The sequence below is a fragment of the Malus domestica genome, chromosome 17 (assembly GCF_042453785.1).
Source record: "Malus domestica chromosome 17, GDT2T_hap1".
In the NCBI taxonomy this organism is placed as follows: Eukaryota; Viridiplantae; Streptophyta; class Magnoliopsida; order Rosales; family Rosaceae; genus Malus; species Malus domestica.
In genome coordinates this window covers 10,717,284-10,742,146 of record NC_091677.1, presented here as the reverse complement: position 1 = coordinate 10,742,146, position 24,863 = coordinate 10,717,284, and the positions used below count along the sequence as shown (strand labels likewise).

Genomic DNA, 24,863 nt, shown 5'->3' with positions numbered 1-24,863 from the left:
TGACTTTCTAAATTCTAAGCGTGAATATTGCTCCTTTTTATTTTATTCTTTTGTATTGGTTACATTCGATTACTCCTTCGACCTTTTAGGTAGGAATATGATACCAAGATTAAGTGGAGGTTTGCGTGTCCAGTTCATCTTTATTAGTTTGCCAATGCAAGGATTTATTTATTTATTTTTTGTTGTCGAAAGAGAGAATTTTATTGAATTAAATATGAACAGGTACATTTGCATCTTTTGCTAAAATATTAAAAAGAAACTCTGGACCTAACTTATCCCAACCAAATCTCCCGCCATGCTTAACGATGTACATCTCCACCAAATGGGCTGCACGATTGCATTGCTGAGGGGTAAAGAGAACCTTACCAACTGGAATAAGCTCACCATCCTCCAAATGTCTTGGAGATAAATTTCTAAAGTCACATCAGCCGTGACCTCCTTGTTAAGCATCTGAATCAATCCCTTCGAATCCGATTCCACCACCAATCTAATGCCAACCTCCATAACATCACTCCCAATAATCGACTCCATCACCTGCCTCCGCCATAATTCCCACCCCACAAACCACACCTTCCTCCCCCCCCCCCCCCCCGCGGGAAGCATTTCGTTGCTTATTTGCATACTTACTAGTTTTTAATAACTGGCTAGCTGCAGTTTGTTGGCTTCGATCCATTTCAATACGTAAGTAGTAATTAGACTACTTTAATTCCATTGCTAATTTTTTGTTTATTTAGAATATGATATGCTCCAACGGGATCACAGGTTGAACATGGCAAAGGGTGTTTGGGAGACCATGGCACAAGGTGTTTGGGCGGCCATGTCACGCGTGTTACATCCATCAGTGTCCAATACAAGCACAGGTGTGTTCCGGAGACCACGGTACTTATTTTTATACTACATTTGTGTATCATTCAGTGTTTAAATATTGATATCGGTAGAAATATCGATACTCAAATTTATAGAGATATCAATAGATATATTAATATCAATATCAGTTGCCTTCAACGAAAATGATGAAAATTTGCCAAAAAAACGTGGAAATTTGAAATTACACTTTAAGGTATGTCATATCAAACCACAATACATGTATTAATAAAAATTAAATGATTAAATACTATATAACATGTTCATCTTTTACACAGATAAGAGACTCAAGGAGTCATAATCCCACTAATTTTTTTTACTGAATCTTATCCCAGTAATCTACAATTCATATAATCTTCACATAATACATAACTTAATTCAAACGAGAACAACATCAACAGAAAAATCCAATCCAACACATTTAATTAGGTAATTATATTAAATATTACCTTTCATTAAGGATAACTAAGTCTTTTTTATTTTTTAAATACACCTTTATTGAGTAATAATCTTCCTATACTTATAAAATTGGTTTGGTCATAACATTATTACTATATAATGTCTAATTTTACCACAAATTTCATATATTTGTAACCATATTCATATTCATGGAGATACCATACCATGAGCATTGTAGTAAAATGTAAATGATCTCAAGGACATATAATGTCTAATTTTACCATAAATTTCATATAGTTGTAACCATATTCATATAGTTGTAACCATATTCACATTCATGTGCATTTACATATCAGTGCTGTAATTAATGGCATGAACAATTTCTTGGTTTTCTTTGTGATTAAACAAACATAGTGCTCTATTTCAATACTTTGGAGTGTTAATTACAATGATCCTCTTCATTTCTAATGAGAGGTCTTAGATTCGATTATCACTAAAGACGAATTTGAATCACATTATTGCTAACTTATTGTAAGGCTAAGCCCACCTATCCCTTTAATGAAGATAATATCGTTTGTTCTAAAAAAAAATTACAATGATCCCATATAATTATATATAATTATCATATAATTCCATATAACTTGATTAAAAAGTTAAATAACAAGGAACCCATAACATTATCTTCCATCGTTTCTAATATTGAAGTTTAACTACAGAAATGTTCATGCATAAAACTGAAGTATGGAGAAACGGTAAATCGCCACAATGGTCCCTGAGATTTTCATAACTCATTACTTTGGTCCCTGAGATTCCAAAACGATAAAAGTGAGATTTTCCACTATCCATCATTTTGGTTCCGTTAAAAACTCCGTTAAGTGTTCTAGAGGAAGTTTGGGCAATTTTCAAAGCTTCGTAACTCAATCGTTTCTTAACCAAATTAGACTCATAATATATCAAAATGAAGATAGGAAAGTGTAGAATAAGATTATATATATTTAAAAGCCCAATGATTGCTGGAGATGGCCGGAAAATAGCCTCAAAGTTGACTGGTTCGAGTGAAAACTTGAAAACTCGTCGGAAACTGGGTAAACTTTAAATGTTCATAACTTCTTCAATACTCAACGAAATCAAGTGATTTAAAAACAAAAATCATACTTCTCGATGAGACAAAGAGAATGGAACCTTTTTTTATGGCTAAATCTCTGTAGTTTGGCCGAAAACGGCTCGAAAGTAGCTGTCTTGGTCTACTTTCGAGCCATTTTCCGGCCAAACCATGGCGAGTTAGCCATAAAAAAAAAAAAAAAAAGGTATCATTCTCTTCGTCTCGTTGAGAAGTATGATTTTCATTTTTGAATCACTTGATTTCGTTGAGTATTGAAGAAGTTATGAACGTTTAAATTTTATCCAGTTTCCGGCGAGTTTTCAAGTTTTCACTCGGACCAGTCAACTTTGAGGCTATTTTCCGGCTATCTCCGGCAATCATTGGGCTTTGAAATATGTATAATCTTATTCTATACTTTCCTATCTTCATTTTGTTATATATGGGTCTAATTTGGTTAAGAAACGATTGAGTTACGAAGCTTTGAAAATTGCCAAAACTTCATCCAGGACACTTAACGGAGTTTTTAACGGAATGACCAAAATGATGGATGGTGGAAAATCTCAGAGACCACTTTTATCGTTTTGGAATCTCAGGGGCCAAAGTGATGAGTTATGCAAATCTCAGAGACCATTTTGGCGATTTACCCTACGAGGAAATTAACAATAACAAAACAAGATAAATTTGACAGGATTCGAATATAGTCAGTATAAACCTTTCTTTGAGGCTGTGCAAGCTGGTGATTGGGAAACTGCAAAGGATTTTCACAACCAACATCCGGAGGCAGTAAGAGCAAGAATTCCATATTCTGGTAAGACAGCTCTTCACATTGCAGTTGATGCTGGGCATGTGGATCTTGTCAAAGAATTGGTGTCGTTGATGGAAGAGGAAGACTTGGAATTACAAGAAACATTAGGTGATCGGACAGCTCTTGCTATTGCTGCAAGTAAAGGGATTACCGAAATGGCTGAATGCATGGTACCAAAGAACAAAAAATTACTCAGCATTCCCGATTCAAACAACTCGCTCCCAGTTGTGAAAGCTTATTTAAATTGTCGTTGGCATATGGCTCGATATCTCTACTCCGTCACTCCAATTGAAGATTTAATGCCAGACAAAGGACCTAACGGCGCTACAATAATCACCGAATCTTTTTCATCCAAAGAATTTGGTAAGAGTTTTAAATATGAGTAATGACACGTAGTTGAGGACTACAAAAATAAAAATTAAGAGTTCATTTAATAATCATTTTAGTTGTTTGGTAAATTACTTTCAAATTAAAAAGAAAAAGAAAAAAAACTGAAATTCAAAGTGTTAAAACTAAAAAAAGTAGCTTTCACTTTTTATTATAGCTTAATTGGATTAACAGTTTCCGTGGTTATAGGGTAGTTGGAAAATTGCTCATATGGTAAAAAAATTAGGATGCAAGTCCTGTGGTGAAGTTTATTGAGATTTAGGCCCAAAATTGAAAATTTTAAGCTCTACGTTAATTGTTAGCACATGAAGCCCAATGTGAGGCTAAAAAGATAAAGTTAGCCTCATATGTAAGCTTCACGTGCAAACAATTAACAGAGAGTTTTGTTTTGCTCTCATATGTGTGGCTCACATACTAATAATTAATGGAGAGTTGACGGAATTTTCAATTTTGAGCTTAAATCCTAATAGACTTCACCATAGAGGCTTAAATCCTAATTTTTTAACCACATGGGCTATCTTCCGACTATCATATTACCACGGGAACTAATAATCCAATTAGACCTTTTATTTTTTTTTGAAACTTGAAAACTAAAAGTAGTCATCAAACGAGTTTTTAGCTTTCAAATTAAAAATGTGACATCCCACATCGCCCAAGGGAGTGATTCTTAAATGTATATTCCCATCCCTACATAGCACGATGCTTTTTGGGAGCTCACTGGCTGCGGGTTTCGTAGAAACTCCGAAGTTAGGCGAGAAGGAGGCCAGAGCACTCCCAGGATGGGTGACCCACTGGGAAGTTGCTTGTGAGTTCCCAAAAACAAAATCGTGAGGGAATGGTAAGCCCAAAGCGGACAATATCGTGCTACGGTGGTGGAAGGGGCCGGGATATGGTGGAACCCGAGCCGGGATGTGACAAAAAACGTGATTACAAAAACTGAAAATAAAATGGTTATCAATTTGTAACTTGAAAAATAAATAGCTTATTCTAGCTACAGTCAATGTTTGAAATATCCTGGATATACTCGATATTTCCACGAGAATATCCAAAAATTCAGGGAACGATATGGAAAACTTCACCCCATATCCACGATATTTTTAGAAATCAGTTAATTTTCACGATATTTTCAGGAAATATTCAGTGTTTGCAGGAAATATCCATGATCCTATGCATTATTTATTTTTTTTAAACTTCTTTCTTTATGGTATTAGTTTACTTCAATAAAACTTGTGCTCATTTCATGACGATAATTTCAATTAAGTTATGTATAATTTATTCTTTCTAGTGAAATACTTTATTTTATTACTTGTCATTATAAGGAAGTTTTTCTTCACATATATCACATACTTATTGTTTACACAGTATCTAATCGTTATTCTTGATTTATACGTGTGTTGTGGCTTCATATGACATTTCCTAAAAATAATTTTAAATTTTCATGTTTTTGAGCAAATTTCCATCATTTTCATCGAATGCAATCAACATCGGTATTTGATATATGTTATATCCATCGATATTTCCACAAATTTGTCTATCGATATTTCCACCAATACTAATATTTTAAACACTAGCTACAATTTACTCTTTTTTCCCATAACTACAAATTACTACAACAAACTATTTTTTTCTAAAAATTTGTAACTTAAAAAATAAACAGATATCTCATGAGATTTAATTCAGCGTTGACCAAAATTGGCCTTTACTTTGGACCGCTTAAAGTTTTCCCCTTTAGAAGCTTTGGCTGGGCAGGCTTCTTCATTCCCGAGCGGAGCGAAACTCAATTTTTGGCAACAATGGATTTATGACAGTTAGTGTACCACATTCTTCCTTCTCTTTCTATTAATTATTTGCTTTCACTTTTATACGACATATTTTCTTGTCTTGATAGGCATAGACATACAACCTCCTCCTCGCATCAATCATATTTGTGTGACTGTTCAAATGAAGAAAATTCCCAAGCTAATAACAGGAGTTTAATTCGCTTAGGTTTGTTATTCCCTTCCTCTCCGATCATTAACAAGTTAGAAATTTTGTATAAATGGTACGATCTAATTTGGGTTATCCACTTCTTGCTTAACTTTACCGAAGAAGTACATAATATTTATCTTCATTTGTATCTGAGATGTCTCAGTTTTAACTCACATAAATGACGAGTTTGACACTTAATCATTAGGGTAAATCTCAGTTTACTACCATCAAGTTTTGTGGTTTTCAACATTTGATACATGAAGTTTTTTTCGTCACCTAAGGTGTTAATTTCAGGATAATCTCATACATCTGTTAGTCTGGATGTTAAGTCTCCCGTTAACTGATGACGTGACGTCCATGTGAACAATGACTTACATCACATTTATTAAGGGTCCACGTGAAAATTAAAAATTCAAAAAAATAATTATTTAAATAAAAGTTAAAAATACAAAGCCCAAATCCCCTTTGTCTTCCCCAGAATCCCCACCTGTGCCACCCTCCCACCCTCCATCACCAACTCCTTCTCCCACCCCCTAACACTCTTTCTCTCGCACCACTCTCTCTCCCCAACTATCTCATTCTCTTTCAACACTCTCCCTCACTCGAAGAGAACCCAAATCCTTGTACCGAATTTACCAATCTTACGACATTATTAGGTAACGAAACTACCAAGAAGCACCCACCTTACATAACTAACAGAATGATTCAACATGAAATTGTTACGAAAATGTCACCATAAGCAATACAAAGCATTCCACAATTCACTAGTACCATCTCCCCCTAGCTAGAAAATGATCCCGAAAGAAAATGACAAACCATAGAAGCATAGAAATTGAGATCCTAAGTTCACAGAAAACCTAATTCATTCCAATTCACACACGCTAAGTCGTTAAATGCGAGAAAATTCAGAACCCTATATGCTCATTGAGTCCGCCGCCAATGTGAAGCTTTCGCAGTAGGTGCTTCATCTTCGACATCGATCATCAATGGAAATTCCGAAACCCTCCCCTCTCTCTCTGTCTTTCACCTCCTTGTCAACATCGATCATCAATGGAAATTCCGAAACCCTCCCCTCTCTCTCTGTCTTTCACCTCCTTGTCGACTCGAAGAGTGTTGGGGGGGGGGTGGGAGGTAGACCTGTAAACGGGTCGGGTTTATTGGGTTTGGATCGGGTTCAACCCGATCCGTTAAGCTAACGGGTCATCCGAACCCAACCCGTTAAGCTTAACGGGTCACCCGAACCCAACCCGTTAAGCTAACGGGTCATCCGTTTCAACCCGTTTCACCCGTTAACCTTTTTTTTATTTTTTTTATTTTTATTTTATACACATTTCATCCCAATCAATTACACCCGTTCTTAGCATTCTAGTGCTTGTGCTAGCCACCTCCTTCCTTCATTCGGTTTGTGTGCATATGCTGATACAATCGGGCACAAAACAACTCACAAGTTTATAGTGGTTATTAGCTATAGCAACACAATCTCCAAAAGATACTCGCGAAACGGCAATTAATGTTTACATATAAATACATATCAAATATATATATATATATACATATATGTATATATATATACATATATATATACATTATATTCCTATTTCGGAACAAATACATCAATTAATGTTTACATATATATACATATATATATATATATAGAGAGAGAGAGAGAGAGAGAGAGAGAGAGAGAGAGAGAGAGAGAGAACTTGAATTAAGCGAGTGACGACGGCGCCGCACAGTGCCATTTGTTTGCCACAGTCGTCGCACAGAGTCAAGTGCTTGCAATTGCTTCCGTATAAATCCTTGGTCGTTTTACATCCACCACACTCAGGTCTCAGAATCAAATCGGCCGTCGACATTTTACCTCCTGCAAAACCACACAATTTTCCCGAGAAACAAACACCGATTCAGAGAGAAAATCCTAATTCCCAGGAAAACGAAATTACACAAAAGTCCTCAATAATGGGTCTTAACGGGTGGTTAACGGGTTTCGCGGTTCACCCAAAATGACCCGTTATTTAACGGGTTGACCCGTTAACCACCCGATCCGTTTATCACCTACCCGAATACTAATTTTAACAGGTCGGGTCGGATCGGGTCGGGTTAACGGGTCGGGTGAAAAATGCCAGGTCTAGTGGGAGGGTCGGCATGGATGGGATTCTGGGGAAGACAAATGGGATTTGGGTTTTTTATTTTTTTTTTATTTTATACTTTTCTTTATATAATTATTTTTTTGAATCTTTAATTTTTACGTGAACTATTTAATGACACGTGACGCTTAGTCATTATCCATATGAGTGTCACATCATCAGTTAACGAGAGACTTAATAATAGCCAGACAAACGGATGTACGAGACTATCCCAAAATTAACACAACTCTAGGACGAAAAAAACTTCATGTACCAAATATTGAAAACCACGAAACTTAAAAGTAATAAAATGAGATTTACCCTAATTATTATGACTAATATATCTCTCACTATCTTACGGAATTTGGAGAGATTTTTCCACTACCAGGCATCATTGCCACCAGATCCTACACCTATCATCACCAGCACCATCCCATCACTGGGCCACCACGACCACAACCACCTCCATCATCTCCACGAGAAATTTTTCAGGGTACCGGGTACCCAACCTGACCTGGAGTACCAAGCCAACTACAGGCAGGCATGTGGCCTGCTTTCTTTTTCAATTAAAACAATTTCTGTGACTTCCAAAACGGTGGGCTCGATAACTGAGAAGATAACGGCCGTCATGGCCTCTGCACAGATCTTCTCAATTCCCTTTAGCTTTTTGCTCGATTTTTTTTTTTTTTTTTTTTTGAGCTGGGTTTTTTACAATTTCAAACATTCATGCATTTATGCATAGTATGAATGTTTTGGGTTTTAAGAGGAACACATGGCGGCAGATTGCAATGACTTTTTAAGAAAATGCAATTTTTTTTCCTTTAATTTCTCAACTGATTGGTGTCTCCATAAAAGGGCAGTGGAAGGCCATCGGAGCAAGGACGAAACCGAGGACGGACGAGTATTCTTCATCAGCGGTAGCTTGACAGAGTTTCTCTGATTCAAAGAGGAAGAAGCCGGTGAGGCTTTTTATTCCGATGATGTCGTCGGGATTTGGGGTGTGTCCAATGATGCCATCGACGGTGGAAAGGAAAGAGGTGGTGAATGCTTAACGTTTGTCGGAAGTTTTCTTGGTTTTGGATTACGTGTTCATATGTATTTAAAGAAAAAATGTTAATAGTCATGTGTCCATCTCTTATTGCTCGGGTACACCAGCTATCAATCTTATGTGGAGTTCCCGGCTCCTAGAAAAATTTCTCCATCTCCACCATTATCAATCCTACTACCTCATAATCACCATTGCCACCACCATTATTGTTAACCACACCCTCACCCATGTTACCATCATCTCCACCACTATGGATTCAAATTTCGTACAGTTGAATTGACGAAATTTCACCTACAAAACAAGAAACAGCATTAATCTAATTGACAAACACCTAAAAAAGGAGGGAATGTGTACACCAAAGGGCCTCTGATGCCTAAGTCAAAAAATTAGTTTGAGAGAAATTATGAACTTGAGAGGGTTCTAAGACGTAAGTGGTGATTATCGTTTTTCCTGTTTGACTTGACTATTTATAGACATGAACCCTAGTAGGCAGCCATGATGGAGGTTGGAGCCCATAATAGACAAATCCTAATCCTACCTGAAATATGACTCCAAGAATATTTACAATTAAAACTCAAATCAATAATTTTTCCTTTCCCCACAAGAATTTAGTATAGGAGATAAGCATTGCTTGAATTCTCACAAATTCCTTACTTTTAAAATCACTTATATACTAGTTGCGGATACTTCCCCTATTGTATAGTTCCTCTTGTTACTCTGTTTCACAGTTTTATGAATGAAATCCACTATCCTTTCCTTCCAAAAAAAAAAAATCACATGCAATCTCCCATTAGACGCACAGTGCTTCCATTATCTTTTGTAGTTCGTTTAATTGATTATCAGGGCAAATCAGTCTCATTATCTATGTTGCCGCCACCCAAGGGGTCAAATTTAGATAATCTCACTCTTTCTTGAGATTAATTTCATTTTTCCTTGAGTCGAGTCTCAACTATCATATGCTTTATACCCTTTATCCGGCATTTTTCCCTGCTTTTACATTCTTCTAATTTCCCTCGCTCCCTCCTTAGCTGTGATACATTATCTCCATCCCACCATATGCTCGGTCTCCGATTAGAAATTAGATATCAAATCCACTTTCCTCCCTCACTTCCCCTCCCTCAACAGGCATGCCGAGTTCCCATCGAGGCTAAGTGTTGGGTATTTTACTCCCTTAGCCTCACCTTATTCTCATATGTTACTTTGTATGTATTACTTCGTTTCTAGTACTGATAGTGATAGAAATTTTTATTACTATTTGTTTACAAATATCCATTTTGGCATATAGATAACAAAGGAAAAGAAAAAAAATATGGAGAGAATATTTTATCACCAAACCAATGAGTGGGGGAAAAGGGGTGGATCTATTGGATGGCAAGGGTAGAGAAATTTTTCAATGTGACCGGTACACAGGGTGGTATACCACGTGTTATTATATAAATAGTAGGATATGTGTGTTAAAAAGTTAATAACTTAAAAAATAAAATTTCTCACCACTTATATAAAAACATGTGATGTACTCTCCGTATTCTGGTCACAATAAAAAATTCTCGCAAGGCTGACTGGGGATTGACATGTTGGGGGAAAAATGACATACTACCATTGGCTAAATTCCAAATTGTTATGACACCCACAATTCGTATAGACATCAGTAACATATAAAGATTGTTTTTCAAAGTGCAAGTTGTTGCTTCGCAGTTTGCAATGGATATATTTACTTCCCAGCCATTTTACCGGCATCTAAACGTAGATATTCTTGCATTACCAACTTTTCCATCCCCCATTTCAATTCTTACATGGGGCTATATACATCAAGTATTTGATGAGTCCCTATATTTTAGGGATTTTTTTTCCAACCCATTGAAGGGGAGTGTATTCAATTCAGATTTTGAGGGATTTTAATTCTTTTGATGAATCTAGGGTATTCAATCAGAATTTTAAGTGATTCTCTGAAATTCAAAGTGTATTCAATTAGAATTTTAAGATAATTTATTAAAATTCTTAGAAATCCATATGTATTCAATTAGGATTTTAAAGAAGTTTATAACATTCCAGGTATATTCAATTAGAAATTGATTTTAAAGAATTTGAGAAACTTGAGAAATTAGAGGGAATTTGAGAGATTTCGTAGTGTATTTTAAGCATCTACAAATCTCACCTCTCCCCATGTGATTTTGAGGGAATTGAATCAAAATTTTATATGTAATTTCTACAAATCAATTAAACTCATAAAAATCTATGGATTTATAAATGAGTAATGATATTCATATCATGTTTTTATATCACATTTCTATCCTACCTTAGGTGGCATCTGATGTGGACAGCCACATCATTTGAAAAATTTGCAAAACACAAGGAAAGGAAGGAGAAAGACTCCTCATACCACAATCATAATTTAATTAACTAGTTTTTCTTAATTATTAGTTTATTAAATAATGAACTAAATTTAAAAATCTAATTAATTCAAATGATGTGGCTGTCTACATCAGATGTCACATAAGATGGTATGAAAATGTGGTACAAAACATGGTATGAATAGCATTACTCTTTATAAATCTATTAAAGTATCTCAAATTCTCAATTGAGTACACCCTACAAAGATTCATTTTATGTCTATATTTGTTTTATACTCATTTTATTAGTGTTTGTCCCTATTTAAAGACTCTACTAGAGATGCTCTCGGAACTTTAGAAGTTCAAAATTAAAAAATGGATTTGCCTCCTTCCAAACACATAAACCAAACAGCCTCCAGCAAAAGACAATATGATAGATTATAAAATTTTATTCAACATTCCCTGTGCATGGTTTTGTTATTTTCTGCAAACAATTTTATTTATTTAATCTGAATTTCAGCAGAAAACAGTCAGATTATGTATATCCTTCCAGATAAATAAGGACAAGACCAGGTCAACCAGATTCCGTGCCAAATCAGCCCACTGTAGCTCAACCAAGAAATGTGAGTCCACGATTGACCACCCCATTACTGTAAGTTTGTAACCAAGAAATGCGAAAAAAAAGCATTTACATTAACAATGTAGGGTGAGGATGATTTGTACTACCAGGGCTCCATGCATCATACACCACATAATTAAGCAACATTTGATGTCCACCACATTAGAGGTTGTTGGGCTGAAAATTTTCGGCCTAGCCAACCCAAACATACAGGCTAGACCGGGTTTTATTTTGGTCGGACCATCAGTTGGACAAGTATGTTCTAGCCAATACAATGCTGGGTGTAGATCAAACTTTAAATATATTTCTTTAAATAAATCAAAACGTACTGAAAATTGTCTTATGGTTTACTAGCTATATAATATGCCATTCCTCATGTGGTGCCTCCAAACTTCAATTTCATGTTCAATTCATGAAAAAAAACTAGTTTTTATCATTAACGTGTGTGACAGTAGGTTTGGGAGCTTGAAGAACATGATACTTGGAGTGCAATTGCAAAATCTTCATAATCAAATGCACAAGCAAGACTGGCTCTTTAATACCACCATAACAGTAACAGAGAAGAAGAAGCATCACAAAAAAAGAAGAAAGAAATGAAAACTTAGAGAAGAATAAATCGCTCGTATTTCTTAGTAACTGATTTGTTTTCAACTTAATGAATAGTACAAGAATACCCTTGTACAACAAGATTAACTCTTAAGCTAATCACTCGTTCACTAATTAAACACATGTTGAAATGACACCTAATAATGTATGACTCATAGTCTTCAATCAGAGAGAAGCTCGCGTAATGCAGCAAATCAGTGTTGAGATGAGATCCGCCAAATCTAGGGGGAAATGCAGCTCACTTAATAAAACTATAAGACATCTCTAATGTACTGGAAAGGTTATATTCATATATAATTCAAGTGCAAAATCATATTTGACATTTGATATAGCTCTAAATGTTAGATCCTCACCACATAAGATACAAAAATTATATTTTCTCTCTAAATTTGATTAGACTCCTTCCAATTTACAAGAGTTAAAAGTTACAAGTCAAATTTGATTCATATGCATTGTTTATAAAATAACTTGCACCACCACACTTAGAGTCAAATACGACTTCATAATTTTTAACCTTTAAATCTTAGATTGGAGATACAATTTAGTGGTATTCCTCTTCACTTGACTCTTGTGGATGACAAGTTTAGTACTAAATCCTTTACTAATCTTAGTTTAAATAAGTCATTGTTACATAAAAATAGGACTAATTAACTCTATGGGTCAACTTTCGACTAAGAATGTATGACATGAGTAAAAATACTAGAGTCTCAACCCCTTGGTCACTTCCCAATGTGATACTAAGAGTAGAGGTTAAAACACTAAAAGCATACCTATTTATTCTTCATTCTTAATATCAAATCTAAAAATAAATAACCATACGTTCCTTGATCACTAGTTACTGAGATAATATTTTTAAACAAACAGACAAATAGATTGCCAGTAACCCCAAAATTACTAAAGGAATAATCGTAAGGTCTCTGGGTTCAAATCACCTCCCTGTTCGTTCTTTCCTGACTTTCTAAAGCGTGCTTTTGCCCCCTTTTGTTTTTATTCTTTTGTATTGGTTACATTTGATTACTCCGACCTTTGTGTGGGCTTGCTTATTAAATCCTCTTCAGTCAATCACAAGGCTTTGCCCAACTTTGCATGTACGTAGGAATATGATACCAATATTAAGTAGAGGTTGCGTGTCCAGTTGATCCGTAATATTCGAGGAAAAGCAGCCCATACACCTCTTCACTTTTAAGTAGCTTCCCTTTCCACTCTCCCCCATTTTCTTCTTATTAGTTTGCCAATGCAAGCCTTTATTTCATTGCTTATTTGCTTGCTTACAAGAGTTTAATAACTAACTAGCTGCAGTTTGTTGGCTTCCATTCCTTTCAATCCGTAAGTAGTAATTAGACTACTTTAATTTCATTGCTAATTTTTTGTCTGTTTAGATAATATGTATGATACATGATATGATATGATATGCTCCAATGAATCATAGGTTGAACATGGCACAAGGTGTTTGGCAGAACATGCCACAACGTGTTTGGGAGCCATCATTACATCCATCGGTGCCCAATACAAACACAGGGCCACAAGGTGTGTTGGAGCCATCATTACATCCATCAGTGCCCAATACAAGCACATGTCCACGAGGTGTTTGGAATATACCACAAAGTGTGTCGGAGCTATCATTTTGTCAATCAGTGCCCAATACAAGCACAGGGCCAGGTGTGTCGGAGCCATCATTACATCCATCAGTGCCCAATACAAGCACAAGGCCACAAGGTGCATCTCTCCTTGCCAAAAGACAAAAAATAATAATCATTTCCTATTTCATTATCTAATTAAATAATCGTCTATATTTTTTTCTTTAGAAAATGCTATAATATTATATTGCATAATGTTAGGGAAATTAATTTTTTTTAACTAAATTTGCAAACCAAATCATGTTTCACAAATAGAAAATAAGTACGTTAATCAATACTTAATAATAATCCAATCATCAACATCCAAATCATTTAGTGTACAAATTTGGTCTCTCTAGCAGTACCCTACTATATTTTTAGACCACGTTTGCGTATCATCTAGTGTTTAAAAATATTGATATATGTGGAAGATCAATATATAAATTTATAGAAATATCGATGGATGTATCGATATCGGTTGCCTTCAATGAAAATGATGAAAATTTAAAATGATGAGCATTGTTGTAAAATGCAAATCATCTCAAGGACATATAATGTCTAATTTTACCATAAATTTCATATATTTGTAACCATATTCATGTGCATTTAGCATTATTTTTTATTGTTTGAAGGCTTTTTAGCCAAAATGGTCATGGAGATTTGCATAACTCCTCATTTTGGTCCTTGAGATTTGAAATCAATTGAATTTGTCTTTGAATTTATCCACAAACAATCATTTTGATCATTCCGTGAAAAATCTCCATAAAATAAGGATAAATGATAAAAATATCCTCAAATTTTGTCAAATCATTTTGACCTATTGTTTATTAAATTGAAGGTATTTTTGTCATTTTGATCCTTATTTAACATGATTTTTCACCAAATAACCAAAATGATTGATGATGCACAATTTCAGGGACTCACTTCCTTTGATTTCAAATCTCAGGGATCAAAGTTTGCAAATCTCAAGGCTCATTTTGGCTAAAAAACCTTGTTTGAACATATTTAAACTGTGTATTTAATTAATGGCATGAATGATTTCTTGGTTTTCTTTGTGATTAAATTTCAGTGCTCTATTTTCCTAACACTTTGGAGTGTTAATCACAATGATCCCATATAATTTTTCTAGTTGTCATATAATTTCATATAACTTGATTAAAAAGTTAAATAACAAGGAACCCAAAACATTATCTTCCATCGTTTCTATGATTGAAGTTTTTAACTACAGAAATGTTCATGCATAAAACTAAACAAGTATGGGGTAATTAATAATAACAAAACAAGATAAATTTTGACAGGACTTGAATATAGTCAGTACAAACCTTTCTTTGAGGCTGTGCAAGCTGGTCGTTGGGAAACTGCAAAGGACTTTTACATCCAACACCCGGAGGCAGTAGGAGTAAGACATCCATTTTATGGGAAGACAGCTCTTCACATTGCAGTTGAAGCTGGGCATGTGGATATTGTCAAAGAATTGGTGTCGTTGATGGATGAGGACGACTTGGAAATAAAATCAGCAGGTCGCACAGCTCTTGCTATTGCTGCAACTAAAGGGATTATCGAAATGGCTCAATGCATGGTAACAAAGAACCAAAAATTACTCAGCATTCCCAATGCTTTCAACGAGCTTCCAATTGTGGATGCTTATTTGAAAGGTCAATGGCATATGGCTCGATATCTCTACTCCGTCACTCCACTTGACGATTTAATGCCAGACAAAGGACCTCATGGCGCTTCCATAATCTCCAGTTGTTTTGCATCCAAAGAATATGGTAAAAGTTTTTAAATATGAGTAATAACATGCTGTTGAGGACTACAAAAATGAAATTTAAGAGTTCGTTTGATAATCATTTCAGTTGTTTGGTAAACTGCTTTCAAATTTCCAAAAAAAAAAAAAAAACTGAAATTATAAGTTAGAAAACTAAAAAAAAAAAAAAAAATAGCCTTCAATTTTTATTTTTTTGAAACTTGAAAACTAAATATAGTTATCAAACAAGTTTTTGGTTTTCAAATTAAAAAGGTGATTACAAAATAGTTATCAATTCACAACTTGAAAAATAAATAGCTTATTCTAGCTACAGTTTACTCTTTTTTCCCATAGTTACAAATTACTATAGCAAACTAATTATTTCTGGAAATTTCGTAACATTAAAAATAAACAGATGTCCCATGGGATTTAATTCAACGTTGCCCAAAATTAGCCGTTACTTTGGACCGCGGATCGTTCAGTCCTTTACATGCTTTGGCAGCAAACCCTTCATTCCTGAGCGGTGCGGAGCTCAATTTCTGGCAACAATGGGTTTATGACTGTTAGTGTACCACATACTCCCTTCTGTTTCTCTTAATTATTTGCTTTCACTTTTATATGACATATTTTCTTGTCTTGATAGGTCTATATATACAACCTCCTCCTCGCATCAATCATATCTGTGTAACTGTTCAAAATGAAGAAAATCCCCAAGCTAATAACGGAGGGAGTTTATTTCGCTCAGGTTTGTTATCCCCTTCCTCTCCCATCATTAACACGCTAAAAATGTTGTATAAATGGTACGATCTAATTTGGGTTATCCACTTCAAATTCCTGCTTAACTTTAACCAAGGGAATATATGATATTTCTCTTTATTCGTACGTAAGAGGTCTCAATTACAACTCACATAGATGACAAATTTGCCACTTAATTACCGTTTTCCCTGTTTGACTTGACTATTTATAGACATGAACCCTAGTAGGCAACCAGGACGGCGATTGTAGTCCATAATAGACAAAGCCTAATCCTACCTAAAATAGGACTCCAAGAATATTTATAATTTAGGAGATAAGCATTCCTTGAATTCTCAAAAATTCCTTACTTCTAAAATTCAGGGTTTGCATAGAGAATTCACACAATAAAACCCAGTATGAAAATTCACACAATAAAGCCCATGAGCGGTAGGTCTCGGGTTCGAGACTTGGGAGCAGCCTCTCCATAAATGGGGGTAAGGCTAGCCGACATTCACCTCTCCCAGACCCTGCGTAAAACGGGAGCCTTGTGCACTGGGTACGACCTTTAACCTGGCAGCACTTGGGCTGCTGGCGAATTTATCATGTCATGATTACACTTTTGGACTTTATAGCACTTACTGACTAGAGAAGATGATTGCATAATTTGGATTCACCACGCCACAATCATCTTTCGAAAATATTGATCGCACATGCGACTTTACTAGGTTATGATCCCATACGTAGTGATCTCTTAATACGAATATACTAAGTCAACATCCCATGCACTTCATTGCTACATGATACATAATTATTCATGTATATAGTCATCGCACAATACGGATTTACCAGGTATGATGTCATGTATTCCAATGCTACACGGTGCAGACTTACTATCACCTAACCTTGTGACACTATGTTATTGACCCTCTAGCTCTCAGTTCACAAACAATTGAAATACGCATAGATATCTCATTTCACCACAAAAAATATGGCCACTGTGCACAAAAAGTTATTTGTGCCCCTATGAGGTCAAAGGGCACCAACGTATGTGCCATATATCAATAGTAGCAAGTGCAGCAACTAAACTATTATACGTGCCCTCTATGGGTGTGCCATTTGATGAGAGGGCACGATATGACTATTTGCGCTCAAAGAGTTAAGCACCAATAGGACAGAACTATACACACAACTTTCAAATCGTGACCAATAGGAGCACCTCGGTTTCTGTTCTTGATAGATCAATCACATGTGAAACTCAAACAAGAAATCAACATTATAAATTAAAGAAAAATTATTCAGCCTAAACAATCTCTAAGCTTAGTAAAGTTTATTTGTGCACAGAGAAATTGATATAGTTTATTAGTGTGCACAGAGAAATTGTTTGGCCAAAACAATCTCTAAAAGCATCATACTGCATTAAAATGAAGTTACATCAATACCTGAGAAGAGAGGCCGATCATAAGCTTCAGGAACCTGTGAAAAAAGGAAAATAACAATAATGAATTTGAATTTACTACAATTTTCTCTAAGACCCTGCTTCCTATAAATAAGTACTCTACTTAAAAATTCAATCCTCATCGTTAGCTGTTTAACCCATTAAAAAAATAAAAACTTAAATTAAGAAACAGTTGAAAAGATATGATATCGACACCCTCAGCAGAAGTAAGGCCAAATCCCTTCGAAGAGATATGATATCAACTACCACATATTCCAGTGATGTTCAAGGGCCAAAACAAAACCAAAAAAAAATGCATTACTACCAAGAAAACTCAATGCATTGCTCGCAGGCGTTGGACCTCATTCCCTTCTTGCCTATAACTTTTAAGAGTCCCATAACTTTTTATGAATTGAAAAATAAAGCTTTTACAGGACATAGTCGAAAGAAAACGCGATGAGCTAATTAAGAACAATATATTGAAAATAGATAAAGAACTTACCTCTCTGTGGAACATCTTCGTCAGCTTTCACCTTCGCTCCACCTGCATATATATACAAGCATCAAATCAATGTTCACACTCTTAGCATCTAGTTATAACAGTAATTACACCAAGAAAACTTGACTCTTCAACAATCCAATTGATGTTGTATTGCAATCTATACAACCAGTGACAGATTAAAATAGCAAAACAACAAAAAAAAATTCTAAATCAAATTGAAGTAGTGTAAAATCGAGATTGAAAATGCGGAAATACCCAAAACTCGCGCTACAACCACCGGCACGATCGACTTCATCACCAGCTCTGGCCTCATCACACCCATCGTCGCCACTCCAACTCCGGTCTTCATCGTCCCGTATGCCGCTCCCATACCTGCAAAACACACAAAACAAAAGCCGATCAAAATCCTTACGTTTCTTAGATCTGAAATTAAGGAAATTCGGCTACGAATTTGTAGAAACTAACCTGTGGTTTGGAAAGAGGACGGAAAGAGATTCTGGAGATGTCATTTGACGGTCGTTGGTGACCGCTGGACGACAGCTCCGTTGCGTGAAAGAGAAGAGGGAGCGAGGATACGGTAGGGAGGAGAGACGAAGAGGGGAGGGAGGGAGGACAGAGAGGATTAATCACCTTTTTTTTTATTGAAAATTGTTATTACCACTCTTAAAACTTATTTGGCATTTCAAATTTTTTATAGTTAGAAAAAAATACATTTATGAAGAGTACATAATGAGACTTTTAAAGTGCTAATAACAGTTTCTTTTTTATTTTTCATATTTTTTTTAAATTGTAGTTTACACAAAAGGCATGATATCTTTATGAGCAAACTACCGTTTGACCCCTAAACTATTGTACCAGTTAAAATTGATCCCATGAATTATTTTTATGGTAAATTAACCCCCTAGCTATTTTAAATAAGTCAATTAAGGAAAGGGATCCTCTCTGGATCCCTTCCTCCTAATTCACCAAGTCCGGAGATCCGGACCATTAAAATTTGATCAAACGGCTATAAAGAGGGGCCCACTTTAAAAGTTATTATAACTTTTAAAATGGGGCCCTATTTGTAGCCGTTAGATCAAATTTTAATGATCCGAATCTCCAGACTTGATGGATACAGAGAGAATTCATTTCCATCAATTAACCTCTTACCATTACATTTGAAAAAAAAAAAAATCATCTACTCTGCCGTTAAATTTGAGGGTAAAATTGTCTTTTTATTTGTCATCCCCTTTATCTCTTCTACCCTAAAATCTAACCGTTAAGAAGACGAATTTACCCTCAAATCTAACAGCAAAGTAGATGAATTTTTTCAAATCTAACGATGAGGGGTTAATTGGCTGATTTAAAATAGTTTTGGGGGTTAATTTACCAAAAAAAAAATCATGGGGGTCAATTTCAATTGACACAATAGTTTAGGGGTTAAACGGCAATCTATATTTTTATACATGCCATATGAAATGTAAAAAGTGCACAGTGCAGATAATTCAAAAAGTAATTTTATTTAAATAATAACAAATCTTAGGGCACAAAAATTACATATTATTTAAATACACTAAATGTTAAGTCACTACTTAGTATTACAGTCTAGTGGTATTTGTTTTGACTTGTAAGTGAAAGGTATGAGTTTAATTATCGTCAAATGCGACTTCGAACCACATTATTGTTAACTCATTATGAGGCTTAACGCACTCCCCTACTTTCTTAATGTAGTTAATATTTTTCTTTCAAAAATAAAAAAAAAATAAATAAACTAGGGCAAAAAAATTAACTTTTATTTAAATATACTAAATTAAATAGCACAAAACTCCGTATTTTATCATGAGGTTGGAGTTGTAGAGGCTCCTGGTTCGTGAAAGGCTAAATAACCAAAATGGTCCCTGAGATTTGTATAACTCATCACTTTGGTCCCTAACATTTCAAATCAATAAAAGTGGTCCCTGAGATTGTCCACCATCCATCATTTTGATCATTCCGTTAAAAACTCCACTAAGTGTTTCGGAGCTCTTGGCCGGAAGTTTGGGTAATTTTCAAAGCTTCGTAACTCAATCGTTTCTTAACCAAATTCGACTCATAATATATCAAAATAAAGATAGGAAAGTGTAGAATAAGATTATACCTATTTGGAAGCCCAATGGCAGCCGGAGATGGGCAGAAAATAGCCTCAAAGTTGACTGGTTCGAGGGAAAATTGGAAAACTCGTCGGAAACTGGGTAAACTTTGAACGTTCATAACTTCTATGAAATCAAGTGATTCAAAAACGAAAATCATACTTCTTGATGAGACGAAGAGAATGGTACCTTTTTCGATAGCTAACTCTCCGTGGTTTGGCCGGAAAACGGCTCGAAAGTGGCTGTCTTGGTCTCAAGTTAGCCACTTTCGAGCCCTTTTTTGGCCAAACCAAGGCGATTTATCCATCTAAAAAGATACCGTTCTCTTCATCTCGTCGAGAAGTATGATTTTCGTTTTTGAATCACTTGATTTCGTTTAGTATTGAAGAAGTTATGAATGTTTAAAGTTTACCCAGTTTCCGGCAAGTTTTCCAGTTTTCCCTCGGACCTGTCAACTTTGAGGCTATTTTCCAGCCATCTCCGGCAGCCATTGGGCTTTCAAATAGGTATAATCTTATTCTACACTTTCCTATCTTCATTTTGATATATTATGGGTCGAATTTGGTTAAGAAACGATTAAGTTACGAAGCTTTGAAAATTGACCAAACTTCCAGCCAAGAGCTCCGGGACACTTAACGGAGTTTTTAACGGGACCAAAATGATGAATGGTGGACAATCTCAAGGACCACTTTTATTAATTTGAAATGTTAGGAACCAAAGTGATGAGTTATGCAAATCTCAAGGACCATATTGGCTATTTAGCCTTCGTGAAAAAAAATTTGGGCTTCATAAAAAAATTGCCCAGGGAAGTTTGGAGATAGAAGAGAAGTTTGTAATAGTGTATAAACCATGAGAAACATACATGTTATTGCTAAGCTTCTGTAAAGTGTAAACACAATAAAACCATTTTTGTCACACGTTTTATAATATTTAGTTAATACAGTTTCATTATTATAAAGATGGGCACAATGTCATTGTGCTTATAAATCCTATTTATAGACACAAAAAGTCTTTCGTATCTATGTTTTATCAAAAAGTTGTCAAGCCAACGGACACATGTCTCTCTTCGCACGGTCCGTGCCCATTAGTGTTTTGTGTTCATCTTTTCACATTGGACACAATATGGGGTGCCCATTATTGACTAGACATTAATCCACCCTATTTGATGTTCAAAGAGACACGAATTCCTCATTTGTGTCCTTAATTTGTACCCAAGGGCCATTTTTTTTGTATGAAAAATTTGGGCGGTGCTATCTGCACACTCATTTTTACGTCATATACACCTCTTGTTATTTTCTGTCATTTGATCTTCTTCAATTCATTCGATCTGACGGTTGAAAATTAAGAGGTGTGTGTGTGAGGTAAAAAAGAAGTGTATAGATAGCATTACCCTTTCATAAAAGATCATGACTAATTAAAAGTACCAGTAGCAATATCATATAATATATTTAAATATTTATGTGTCACTTGGTACTACGGTCTAGTAGTATTCCTCTTCACTTGTAAGTGAGAGGTCTTAGAGTCAATTCTTGTCAAAGACAAATTTGAACCACCTTATTACTAGTTCATTGTGAGGCCTAGTCCACCACCTTCTCCTTAGTGTAGATAATATCATTTATTAAAATAAATAATAATAATGATGATGATGATGATGATGATGATGATGTTGCAGTCCTATTAGATTAGCAATGTGATTGTGTAAATTCTATTGTATATAGGAATATCTTTGAATATTCATTTTAATAGTTAATATCCTATAAGATTTGTAATCCTATTAGAATAAGGATTTAACTTACCATAATACTATAAATAAAGGCATACAACATACCTCAGAATTACATTTCTCTCTTCTTTCTCTTGCCGCCGGCCCTCTTCCTCTCTAGTCCTAAATACAGTTCAGTAAATTAGACCTATAACAAATAATAATAACTTAAATCACTCACCTAAAGTCCAAAGCTATTTATCAACACTTGGTAGCACGTAGATAGAAGCACTCAGATAGTATCAATGCCTAAGAAAATAATTCAACGTTCTATGAGCACAACACGTTTATGTGGTTACCTTTATAACACGCAAATTGTGATATGGTCCTCACTTGCACGCAAATCGGTGTGCATGTTGCCCGTGACAACACACTATTGAGGAAATGAGAACTTAAATGTGCGAATGACTAAAATGTCTTGCGACCAACCAAAGGTCAAATGACCATTTGAAGTCCAACGACTATTATATTTAGGGATGTGATATCCACACATCTCATTTTACGTTTCACATACATTTTTAATTTTCGGCCGTCGGATCGGATGAATTGAAGAAGATCAACGGACATAAATTATCAAGGGATGTGTAAAAAGTAAAATAGAGTGTGTGGATAGCACACCTCTAAATTTAGTGGTACTACAGAACGAGACTTGTAGCATGTTGACTGAAAAGTTGACTGTTGGGCGAAGTGGCACCGCTAGGGTTATGAAACCCACTCTTGGTCTACACACCTTGGATGTCCATTAGAGAGATTATATTCACATACTTCAAATTACTTCTTTCACATTTTTTTAATTTTTTAATATTTTCTACACACCACTAACACCTGATAGAAAAATATTAAAAAATTAAAAGAATGTGGGAGAAGTAATTTGAAATGTGTGAATATAATCTCATTTTCCATTATGCAAGTTCCATTAGGTCGGTCGTACATCTAACAATATGCTCCATAAGTTTCACCAACATTTTTTCCATTGCAGTGGGAGGTTTAATGGAACGACTTGTTTCCCATTCAGAAAAACAAAAGGAAGGGCTTGTTTCGAAAATCGTTGAGATACTTGGTATGCTAGTAACAATTTTATTTGTTGTAGATTTGAATTCAAATCAATTATCCAAATTAGTTTATGTCTTAAACATTTGGGTTTTAAATGTCAACTCAGGAATCAAACGCATATATGAAATGAAGATTGTCCATGTCGGCTCACTTGCATTTTTAAAGCTCATCTGCGAAGAGATAAATAAAGATTTCGATATGCAACAAATGAGTTATCCCTTTGTGCGTTCGGCAATCTTCCTAGCTGTTAGGAGGGGGAACGTGGAGTTTGTTACTCATATGTGTAAAGCAAATCCTGAACTTCTGATGTTCGGAGATGACAGGTCAAGGGGCTTATTTCACGTTGCCATCGAATGTCGTCAAGAAAAGATTTATAACCTTATATATGGGATATCTACGAAAGACACTATCACAAATCTTGCCGATGAGCATAATAATAACATGCTACATATAGCTGGGTTGTTGTCCCCATCTGCACAACGTAATCATATTCCAGGTGCAGCATTGCAAATGCAGCGTGAACTACAATGGTACAAGGTTAGAATTTCTCACTCAGCATAGTTCTTAATTACTTTGCCTATATTACAGTACTTACACAATCTAAAAGAAGTTGTAAAATTAACACAATCTTAAAGCCTTTAATACGTAAATGTTAAAATTGAAACATTGTGATCAATTTTGAATACCATGTTCAGATCTTGGAGTGTAAAATGTAGTTAACCCTAATATAACAAAGATTATAGAAAATTATATTTTATGCTCTCATATATCAGTAGTTGTTCAATGCAATGCAGGAAGTAGAGACTATTGTACCTCCTAAGTTTCTTGAGTGTATGAACTTCAATGAAAATTTGAAACCAAGGGAACTATTTACAAAGAATCACAGTGAATTGCTAAAGGAAGGAGAAAAATGGATGAAAGAGACGGCAACTTCTTACACTGTTGTAGGTGCTCTTATTATCACCATCATGTTTGCTGCAGTAATCACAATTCCTGGAGGAAATGGAGATACCGGTTTTCCCACATTCATCGATGAAAAATTGTTTATGTTATTTATAATTTCAGATGCTATATCACTCTTTTCTTCCACGACTGCAACATTGACGTTTCTTGGAATTCTCACGTCACGTTTCGCAGAAGATGATTTCCTGAAATCCTTACCCACAAAAATGATAATTGGTCTTGCCACTCTCTTTTTCGCTATTGCAACCATGATGGTTGCGTTTTCCGCTGCCCTTCTAATTATAGTTCGTGGACATTCTTGGATTGTGATTCCGACCATACTTCTTTCAAGTGTTCCAGTCACTTTATTTGCTGGGATGCAATTCCCCCTCCTAGTTAGAATTACCGTTTCTACTTACGGAAAAGGAATATTTAATAGGAATGTGAAACGTTGGTTGTAAAGGTATTTCATTATTTTATATTTCTTATTGTATCTGTTTATGTGAGATTCCAAAATTAGAGGTGTAACTAATTCGATGGATTATATATTAAGAAATAAATTGGTGGTATATGTAGAACCTCTCATTTACAAATGAAGAGGAACACTACTAAACTGTATTACTAAATGATGTCTTGTTTTAGTGTATTGCATGATTCGTTTTTATTGTATGATGAATGATTTGATTGTAGTTACTACATTACAGGTTCG

At 35.2% G+C, this 24,863-nt stretch overlaps 2 protein-coding genes and 1 long non-coding RNA gene across 6 annotated transcripts; 2 read left to right on the top strand and 1 right to left on the bottom strand.

Moving 5' to 3' along the window:
* The first annotated feature begins 588 nt into the window (after nucleotides 1-588).
* On the top strand, nucleotides 589-3,651 carry LOC108169876 (uncharacterized). Of its 2 annotated transcripts, none has more exons than XM_070817612.1 (3): nucleotides 589-681; nucleotides 779-860; nucleotides 3,054-3,651. In XM_070817612.1, the coding sequence occupies exons 2-3, from the start codon at nucleotides 794-796 to the stop codon at nucleotides 3,554-3,556; spliced, it is 570 nt and encodes a 189-aa protein (XP_070673713.1). In that variant the 5' UTR covers nucleotides 589-681; nucleotides 779-793; the 3' UTR covers nucleotides 3,557-3,651. The 2 variants fall into 2 exon arrangements, with proteins under 2 accessions (XP_070673713.1, XP_028953738.1); XM_029097905.2 differs by having other exon boundaries at nucleotides 615-681; nucleotides 763-860.
* Nucleotides 3,652-13,487: 9,836 nt separating this feature from the next.
* On the top strand, nucleotides 13,488-24,730 carry LOC139187436 (uncharacterized). Of its 2 annotated transcripts, XM_070817611.1 has the most exons (8): nucleotides 13,488-13,580; nucleotides 13,684-13,970; nucleotides 15,169-15,642; nucleotides 16,033-16,179; nucleotides 16,261-16,362; nucleotides 23,139-23,219; nucleotides 23,319-23,749; nucleotides 24,007-24,730. In XM_070817611.1, exons 2-8 carry the CDS (start codon nucleotides 13,691-13,693, stop codon nucleotides 24,613-24,615), a joined length of 2,124 nt encoding a protein of 707 aa, XP_070673712.1. In that variant the 5' UTR covers nucleotides 13,488-13,580; nucleotides 13,684-13,690; the 3' UTR covers nucleotides 24,616-24,730. The 2 variants fall into 2 exon arrangements, with proteins under 2 accessions (XP_070673712.1, XP_028952869.1); XM_029097036.2 differs by lacking the exon at nucleotides 13,488-13,580 and having other exon boundaries at nucleotides 13,633-13,970.
* On the bottom strand, nucleotides 15,853-18,943 carry LOC103417204 (uncharacterized). 2 transcript variants are annotated; one of them, XR_011578369.1, is made up of 5 exons: nucleotides 18,755-18,934; nucleotides 18,545-18,661; nucleotides 18,290-18,331; nucleotides 17,792-17,825; nucleotides 15,853-16,156 (listed from the first exon to the last, which is right to left on the bottom strand). It is a non-coding gene; the product is annotated as an uncharacterized lncRNA (long non-coding RNA). The 2 variants fall into 2 exon arrangements; XR_526498.4 differs by lacking the exon at nucleotides 15,853-16,156 and having other exon boundaries at nucleotides 17,608-17,825; nucleotides 18,755-18,943.
* Nucleotides 24,731-24,863: the final 133 nt, after the last annotated feature.